Source organism: Antedon bifida, chromosome 7 (assembly GCF_963402885.1).
Source record: "Antedon bifida chromosome 7, ecAntBifi1.1, whole genome shotgun sequence".
Classification (NCBI taxonomy): Eukaryota; Metazoa; Echinodermata; class Crinoidea; order Comatulida; family Antedonidae; genus Antedon; species Antedon bifida.
Window position 1 is genome coordinate 19867955 of NC_136232.1, and position 9951 is coordinate 19877905.

The following is a 9951-nucleotide window of genomic DNA, read 5'->3' on the forward strand; positions in this document are numbered from 1 at the left end:
AGTGCTCCAATTTTAGACGCGAAGTAGAACAATTATAAACAGCGCACACAACAAGTTGATTTTCAAGGGCACAGAATTCTCAAAATGTTTACAGAAACCTGAACGTGCATTAGAACGTTTTAATTATCACATCACTTTTTCGTTAGACAGGACTATACAAATGATACATGATGTGTAATCAACCAATCGAATTGCAAGATGTGTTATCAGTTGTGTTATAATTAAAATAATATCTGAAATAAAGACGCATGTGTATCAAATGCATGCAAGTCTATTTGTTTATATATTAAACTTTGGCTGTATGCCATTGTGAGATATCCATTTGGTGTCTAACCCAGTACGTCATTCTTCCCAAGACAGTGTGTAGATATTTATATTTACCATTACTCATCTTTGAAGACAATACAAATATAAAAACAATGGTAGACATGATTCATGCTTGTTTTCTTGCCAAGTTTGTTTATCCTTGTGAGATTGTTTTGTTCTTTTTTTTTTTTCATATGCATCCAACAGCGAGTAACTCGCCAATACAGGATGGATAAACTATATCTAATTTATCATACTTATAAACGAAGTCTCATTTGAGGCTAGATTGGAGTTGAAAGTTACAACCCTGCACTAGATCAGCATTGAACCTTGGACCTTGGGATTGGAAGGCAAGCTCATTAACCACCAAGCTGCAGCTCCACTACAGCTTTATTTCAAAAATTAAAGATGTACTGTATTGTCCCCCAAAAACATGAAAAATTAAGATTAATAATAAAATCAAACTTTCAATAGGCCATTTTTACAGTTTTAATAAAGTTATTCACTTCTGTAGAAAAAAAAACAAACAAAAATAATAATTTTACTTAGAAAAAGACAAAATAAACAGTTAAGGTTAACAAAAAACTCATTAATTTATTTTATTATTATTAATTTAGTTATTACTATTTTTTGCCTTAAATTACAGTTTATTTGGTAAATACATTTGTTTTCCATCCAATTTTTGGTCAAAGTAAACTATTACAATTTTGTGTAATAAGTTTTTCAGGGATAATCTTAAAACAATATTGATTTTAGATTTTACAGCTATATTTTAAATTCATTCTGCAAGTGGTCATTCCTCAATCAAAATAAATAAATAAATAAATACTACATGACAATGTTGAAGGAGAGAAATATTTGCTCTTTATTGGCATTATTTAATAGTAGTTATAAATTAAAAAGGTTGGTGTTCAATTTTGTTAAACCAACAAAGCTACAAGATAAGTTCAAACAAATTGATTTTCAAACCTGAGAAAGAACATACAGATAATAAAAAAATGGTAGTCTTATATAGCGCCTAATACAATGTTTCTAAAGCGCTTTACAAACAAACATGATCCATAAACCACTTATATTTTTTTTTTTTTTTTTTTAAAGGGAAATAACATTTCTCACTTGTCATAGAAAATGCAGAATATAAAAATTCATATGTTTAAAAATAGCCACAAATGTTAAACCAAAACATTTTTTTCAATTTTATGTTTTTCTAAAAAAATACATACTATTGCATGACCACCTGCAGATATTTGAATCACCACCACTCAAATTGGCACATGATCAAGATTTAAAATCTCTCATTGATTCATTCCTCCTACTGCTATATTAAACTAATGTATGTTGTATGTTATTTAACATTCAGGCTTTTTTTATTCCAAGTATAATTGTATTTTTATAGTATAACATGTGTGATATTGTTTCCCAGGTATGTAGAAAAGGATTAAGATATTGTCATCTTGTGAAGATTTTGTCTTAAATAGTCACTGTACTAAAGTTGATCTGGATTAGTTTCAACTTTAACCCATTGTATCTTCCAAGACTTTCTCACAATGTCAAGTACCTAATAATAGAATATGTTAATTCAATTAGATTCACCGTGTGTTTATTATATGTCGATACGTATCCTGATATAAGGAATAATATAATAACTCTACAATCTGATTGGAACACTCGTTCAATTGGTCAGTTTTTCCGCAGTTTCATCGGCGATAATGGTATAATTTATTTCTGAAGTTTGCTTTTTATTTAACAATTCAGATGAACACAAGGTTGAATAAGTGCACCAAGTACTTCCTACCTCTTCTTAACTATAATTCCAAAACTTCCTTTTGCTGTGCATTTACCCTTAAAGATGGGACATTATATTATCCCAAACGGCACACATTGTCCTTCACTATACCAGATGTGCTCTATTCACGACAATTTTGTTTCAACTACAAAACAATATTTAAAATATGTATTTATTTACATTTCCTTGATAAAAACACCCGTGTATTACTGATTATTATGCATTTATATATTGGCCACCTGTGATTGTCTCACTATATCATATTTTACACACATCATGATTTTTGAGGTACCACATTGATTAAATAAAAAATGATTCCTAATTTACCATTCAGCAAATACACTCAGTCATTAGGTATTTGGTACTACTATGCTATACATGCTAGTCACTATGATTACCTATATAATAATACTATCTAGATAAATAAAGTCAATAATATAGGCTTTTTAGAGTTCTCCTTTTAAATAATCAAAACAATCAAAACTAAACCCGAAACCAGCTGTGAATACTGCCACCACACTGACTAGTTCTGGGATAATCAACATGATGATTGTGGAAACTCATAAAAATGAAGATGAAGAATAAACTATTACAATTTGTTTATATTCCCAAAACTGTTCTCCCCCATTTGTTGTTTGCCGTAAATTCTGAAATATTATTGGTGAATTTTCTCAACACTGCACCAATCAATCCAACAATAGTTTTATCGCCAGATCGACCTCTTGGGAAAGTTGTGATAGACTAAACGATACTACACGCCCTAATATTGCACCACTTCAGTAGCAAACAGGCCAAGGACGACGTTAACTAGACAACCAATTGCCCTTTTACATCATCAGTACAAAACTCAATTATTAAAAATTAGTTTTATGCCATAATCTGTAACTTCGTAGCAGTTTTAGAGCCAAGGGACCTTAGTTGGATCCTTATTGGAATTTTTTTCTCATGTCTCTAATTATTTTTATGGTTCAGTTGTTGTCGGTTGTTGTCTTTTGTACAAATTAAAAATTGTAAAAAATAATGATAATGATTGTAAAGCAAATGGTAACAAGATGTAAAGTTTAATAGAATACAAGATGTCCCGTTATTAGAGATTTCTTCTGGATAGTGGTTGACCAGTTTTAAACATATATTTCCCATTGAAGGAGTTATGCTGTATACTAAAAATGTGAGTGTCCACTTGCAGGATATAACTAAATTATGTTGAATATAATGGTTTCATTTTTTTTCTCATTTAAATAATACCATCAAGGTATCATGTCATTTAATTATCTCTAATTGCTATTGTAGTTAGTAAATTAATTCGATTCTAAATATGGTTTTATACAAATGATTTTTTTTCCATGATCTTTCTAATGTTTGGGGTCAAAAGGTTAAGTCTGAAAGCAGTAGATAATTAGATATATTTGACCCTCCGATTGAGGAAATCATAGTTGTATAGCCACTGCATTAAAAGGAAGGAATTGTCTTAACATGTGAATTTCACGTGTAAATATAAATATAAGGTTAATGTTCTTTTGCTATTGGTTCTGTGACTTCAATGGGGTTTCCTTTACTATTACGCTATCCAATTATACGTGGCACAGTTGGGATCTATGAACACCTAGTAAATATAATAAATCAAAGATATTAATTATTAAGTGGCATGCCATCTGATTTGTAATAATGATAATAATAATCTGGATTTATGAAATGCTTAATGTTGTAAAACCTTGTACATAGACCAATACAATTATTATATTATAATACAGTAGCACTAACTAAAATATTGTTACTCTATCTACTCCTAAACCACATGACTGATACTTATGTTGTTCAAGCATGTACACTTCTCAAATGCTATTTATCCATTTGGCTATGTTTAGTTTATTAGAAAAATATTTTTAGACCAATTTCTTGCGACGTCCGAATGCAGCGTACAATCTGCCACAGTCATCATGACTTCACTAATAATGGTGCCAGTCAAGTCCAAATCAAAGAGGCTTTGAAGAGATATACTCTTACACTTGCGTTTGGCAATAGGCTGTTGAAATCCAAAGGTTTCACAGTTTTGCTTCCCCCGTATTACAAACCTTCAAGAGCATTAGGATCTAATCATTTGCTTAAAATACCTAAATTTAAAACTCAAAGATACAGGATGTCACCCATACCCACTTTAGTGCAATTTTTAAATAAACTTTATAGTTAAATTGTATATATTAAAGCATTATTCTGAAATTGGATTTTAGGTAAAAATAATAAAAAGAATTAATTTTATATAAGCTTAATTAACTACCTTTCTGTGCAATAGGATCTCATAATTGTCTATATTTTTTGGTATTTTTATTTGGTTTTTGTTATTACTTAATATTTTATTGATTTTCCAGCCCATAATGTTTTGTATTTTTAATATGTACATACAATGCTTTTAGCTTTTGTTGTTTTTTGTATTATATTTTTATACCAAAATAAAAATAAAAAAAGTACATTTGTGAATGCTAAAAAATAATAGAGGGTGGATGTCCTTATTGTTGGTACCCTTTACTTCATTTAATTCCTAAAGAAAATCATTCTTTTTTTTGTAGAAGGCAAGCATACCCTTAGATCAACAGGAAAAAGTAGAAAGAAAAGACACTAAAAATATCAGTCAGGAAGAAGCACAATTGTCACCTGTCATGGGGTCAAAGGGCACAGTTTTAGAAGAAAATCAACAAAAGTCAGATACAGGTAAAACATTTATTTTATGTTTATTGCAACTCCCAAAAATGGAGTTTTTAAACTATATTAATTTACGTCATTATTGATTTTTGTTAAATCTTTCTTGATTGAATCTTTCTAGGTATGTATTCTGCCTAGATATCAACGGACCGATTTTTAATTTCTAAAATTTATTATTGAAATTAAATTCTTAGATGGAACTGGTGATCAGGGATCAATGGCAAGCCTCGTTCCTGGACAGGTATCAACTGAAGATGAAAAACCTACAAAGAAAGAGAAGGAAAAGAATGAGAAGGAATCAGATGTGGAAGAAGATTCAGCTCTATCAAAGTTGTGGAACTTTGTTAGTTCTCCGTTTGATTAAATGATGGTGTTTGTTTTTTGTCATAAACTAAGCTTCCATGTGATAACATTCCAAAACAAAGTGGCTAGGACTTCAGACTGTTCACAGTAATTCTATTTCAAGAAATGATTTTCTAAGCTTATTTCACCATTCAAAAAAAAAAAAAAGCTATTAGTGGATTGGGTCTTGAAGTTCAAAGTAACCCTTATTTCAAGAAATGATTTTCTAAGCTATAGCCTATGTCACCATTCCAAAAACAAAGAGCTAGTGGGTTGGTCTTGGAGTTCAAATTAACCCTTATTTCAGAAAGTCATTTTCTATGCTAAGCGAATGTCACCATTAGAAAAACAAAGAGCTACAGAGTGGCTTGGTCTTGGTGTTCACAGTAACCCTTAATTCCAGAAATCATTTTCTAAGCTAAGATACCTCTACTAAAACTGGACACTGTTGGAAAAATCTAATTAATTTTTATTATATTCTTTTAAAATCTTATTTTGATAGTGATATAGTATTATAGTTGTAGTGAAACATATATGCACACTAGTTTATGATATTTTCATATAATATATTTATATGAAAAACTGTTTGATTTTACGATATGGTTGTTTTGTGAACTTGGTCTAAAATAGTATGAAGCTTTCGCACGTAAACAAACTTTAGTTATGTGCATTGAGAACCTTATTTCTGAAAAACAGCGTAAATGAAAAAAAGACTGCAGTATTTCTTATGAACCTTATTTGTGTTTTAGTTAAATAATCTTTGAGTTTGCAAAATGTAAAAGTGAGTTCATAACATATTGTATAATTAATAATAAAAATGTATATAATATCAGGTTTTTTTTTAAAAGAATATATTTTTATTGATGCAAAGTGCGCGGTAATAATTATTATAACAAAGTCATTCCCATTAGAAAAAGTTACACCTTGATACCAATTGACGCAAAGAATTAGAGTAGGCACAATGTATTATATATTTTAACCTAACTTATATAACAATTATAGTTGATAAAATTATTGAAGTTCTTCTGTGGATTATAACAAGGTGCTTTTTATGTGCAATTAGACGGTTTTATACGATGAAATCTGTTTTTCATTTGGTTCCATTGAATTGAATTAATCTCTATATTGTATACAGTAGTATCCCATCTTTTGGACACCCCTAAGGGGACACTTTCCCACAAAACTAACAAGAAGTTTTATTATCATTACACAGCCATTGTATTTTGTTATGTTGATTAAATTGTTGTAAGTATTTTCTTTGGTATTTATGATTTTAAATCGTATCCTTTAAGCCCTGTCTACACTATCAAACTAGTTTCACAAAAAAAAGTGTGATGTGCCCAAATATGTTAGTGTTGTGCCCATATGTGGACATGATGATGTCATGTTAATACCATTTTTTGTCACATAAAGTTTGATAGTGTAGACAGAGCATTAGTCTTGTCTTGTTTGGTTTTCAAATACAGAATCCTACTAAAAGCACCAAACAAATTGTCTATAGCAGGGGTGTCTTCTGAATAGGTTAAAAAACCATTGCCCCACGAACGTTTCATTGTAAACTTTCACAGTGTCCCCGAATAAGGATGCCCCAAATAATAGGGTTCTACTGTATTTTCGTTATTATTTTACATTTTGTATTTTACATTATTATTTAGATTTTGTCTAATATTTTATCTAGTATATTGGATATAATTGAAGTGTACTTTTTAGTTTTTACAGAATGTGCAATTAATTAACATTTAAAAAAACGAAAGTACCAAACTACACAAAGAATATTATATAGAAACAAAAGATGTTGTTCTCCAATAATATGTTCTCGTTTGTAATATACCCAACCAATTTCCTGAAAGTTTTTTTATGTAATTTATATTTGGATTTAGAAACTGATGATTTGTTTATGGAACGCCAGATGACATCACCTGATAAAGGGTGTACTTTATCTTTCTTTTTTTTTTAAATTAGGAAACCCCATACATTTCATTACTTCTGAAAACAAAATGATGTATGCTATTTACTTTCTGTTTGCATTATGTATATTTTTTGTTATGTTCACAATATTTATTATAATGGAAGAAAAATATAAAGATTCGGGTTTTAAATATAAAGTGTTTTGACTAACCAGTATTATTCGTGTTTATTACGTACGTAATTACTGCAGTTGTCTTCGTGGTGATGCGCGTCTGTGTAGGTTGTGGCCGCGACAATGACGCTGTTAATGATTATAATACCAATACTATGTTGGTCATATGAAGCAATGTCATTGGCAAGGAGGAGTTTAATTACATAACATTGCAATGATAATTTATGTTATAACTCCTCACTGTGCCTGTGTGTATACTTCATTACTCTTTGCTGTCGTTCCTGTTTTTGAGGTGTTTGTGGTGAAGGTGGCGTATACGATGACGACATGCAGCAGGTTATGAGACTTTTAGTAAAAAACAATATTATGTAAGTACTACTGTACTTATTTATTGTCACCGTTGGCGGTAAAGTGACGTAAGCAATGACGCAATCAATTTGAAACAATTGTTTGGGTTTTTTTAATTTTTAGATAGAGATATCTGCCCACGTTCGTCCTGGAAAAAAAAATTACGCGAGCGGGTACCAGCTCTATCCCTCTCCCGCCATATTGAATCTAAGAATGATAGGTAAGTCTTATTTATATTAGGCCTATAAAAACTTCCTTTTATCTCCATCCATGTGTATGGATTATATGTTTCTGAAACAGTGCATTAACCGGGTGTTTACTATAATCCCAGACAATCATTACCAATCAAATTGATACCCCAAACAAAACGAATACACTTGCGTGCATACACGATTTATAATTGCTTCCGGATTGGCTGAAAGTTTCACGGTAACGTTCGTAAACTACGAGGCGCCATAAGTAGCAAATCTGTGCATGAAAGAATAAGCAGTCGGATCTATAAAAGAAATCATAATGTACCGTTGTTGAGCACACATTTAATTTATTAAAACTCATGATACTCATATGATAGGTAAACTTTGTTCTGTTATAGCAGATTTTGTAAACCTTTTTGAACAATTCACTCTGGAGAATCAAACATCCGATCCCGAGTCAATATATGGCGACTTATACGGACCTTTAGTTGACTCTTTATGTTAATGTTTCCTATTGGTAATTTCTATCGTCTCTTGTGAATTAATTATTAATGCCTTGTTGAAAATAGGATTTGGCCCATATCATAAAGGTTTGCGTAAAATAGACCTATTAACCCGTGTGAAATTTGAACTTCTCAACTTGATTGTTCTAATATATGCTACTTTAAGAATTATGAATTATTAAAGGTGATCAAAAAAATGGTTGAATAGACAGAACTTTTTAAACCAATTATCTTTCTCATAAGTAAGATAATGTACTGTAATTGTTAATTTATACAAATAATGAATTTTGAGTTGAATAGTAGGCATATTTTACGAAGTGGAGCCGTGTAATTATAGGATGAAAATTTTCTCCCATTTAACGAATACTAAAAAAAAACTACTATACCTAACTAAAGACTAGATAATGTTTAAAAGGCGCTAGGCATGCTTTCCGATTTTGGCCGCGGAGTTGTATATATACAGTACGGCGCATATTACGGGTTGGTTTTCGAATGCACACAACCCTCCCTGTTTTGCACACATTTTTAAACTTTGTGATTTTAAATTAGAAACATTACATAGTATAGAACGTTTACCGGGCAATATAACTACTAATGAACGGAACGTGATAGGAAGTTAACCAATCAAATACCAAATATCATGCGTTATAAAACTTATACAACCTATTATTGTAAGGACAGTAGAGGTTGAAAAAGATAGCACCGTACTCTGAATACCCTTTCGTTATTTAACGGTTAACACACTGAATTGAATGACTGTTCAGTTTCCATCAAATACAAAGTACACTCGGATGTATTTATTCAATTCAATTTGTCCAGCTACTGTGCATTGTGCTACTTTCTTTGAACTTTAGAGTCTAAAAACTATTGTTAAATATTTAATAATTGGTTTGTAATACTAAAGAACTTTTATGTTGCAGAATTTATAACATAAATGTAGTTGGTATTAGACTAAAATAAAGTTTACAAACCACAGCAGTAGGTACAAAATAATCCGAGCCAGTTCGTTGGGGTAAACCAAATTTAGCGATAACTATACCCATGAAACCGACTTACCCGGGTAAACAGGGACTTTTAGAATGAGTGAACGTGCACACGACGGCCACGTCCACATGGGTCGTAGTCGACTGTTCTCGTCGACAGATATATGAACATTTACATTAAGTGGAAGTTGACGTGCCAGTGAACGTATGACGTAATGACATCCACTAGTACTCATGTCAGAGGACGAACGTCAAAATGCCACTGAACAAGTGCTCCAATTTGCCATTCGACGTACCAGTCGCCTAGCGCATGCGCCTATCATAAAAATGACGTAAGACAGTAGCAGTCGACATAGTCGACGTAAAATCTAAAAGTCCCTAATAAGGTCTGAATGAGCTCATGGGTGTATAATATACATATTATATTATATAATATTATGCTGTCAATGAATTGAGTAAGATGAGATCAGAATCCAAACTGTCCATCATGGTTATTACGCATCTCACACATATCCCGTGCAGGTACCACAAACAGATTTCTCACCACATCAACATTCATATATCCTTCTTGAAAGGAAATAATCTAATATCACGATACTAGTTTTAGTTGAACCATAAAACCACCAATTATATAGTAATTGTTTGTTTTTAATCAAACAAACAACTTTGAGACAAGTGTGCGCTCCATCACATGTCCCTCAAGTGAAACAAA

General features: G+C 31.2%; 1 protein-coding gene across 2 annotated transcripts in view; it reads left to right on the forward strand.

Annotated features, from left to right (window-relative positions):
* The window catches only part of LOC144848459 (uncharacterized), a 37073-nt gene extending 29832 nt beyond the window's left edge, over positions 1 to 7241 (forward strand). For both annotated transcript variants that reach the window (XM_078705199.1, XM_078705200.1), the window contains 2 exons: positions 4657 to 4798; positions 4984 to 7241. In XM_078705199.1, coding sequence (XP_078561325.1) covers positions 4657 to 4798; positions 4984 to 5153 — 312 coding nt within the window. In that variant the 3' untranslated portion in view covers positions 5154 to 7241. The remainder of the gene's footprint in view (positions 1 to 4656; positions 4799 to 4983) is intronic.
* The last annotated feature ends 2710 nt before the right edge of the window (positions 7242 to 9951 follow it).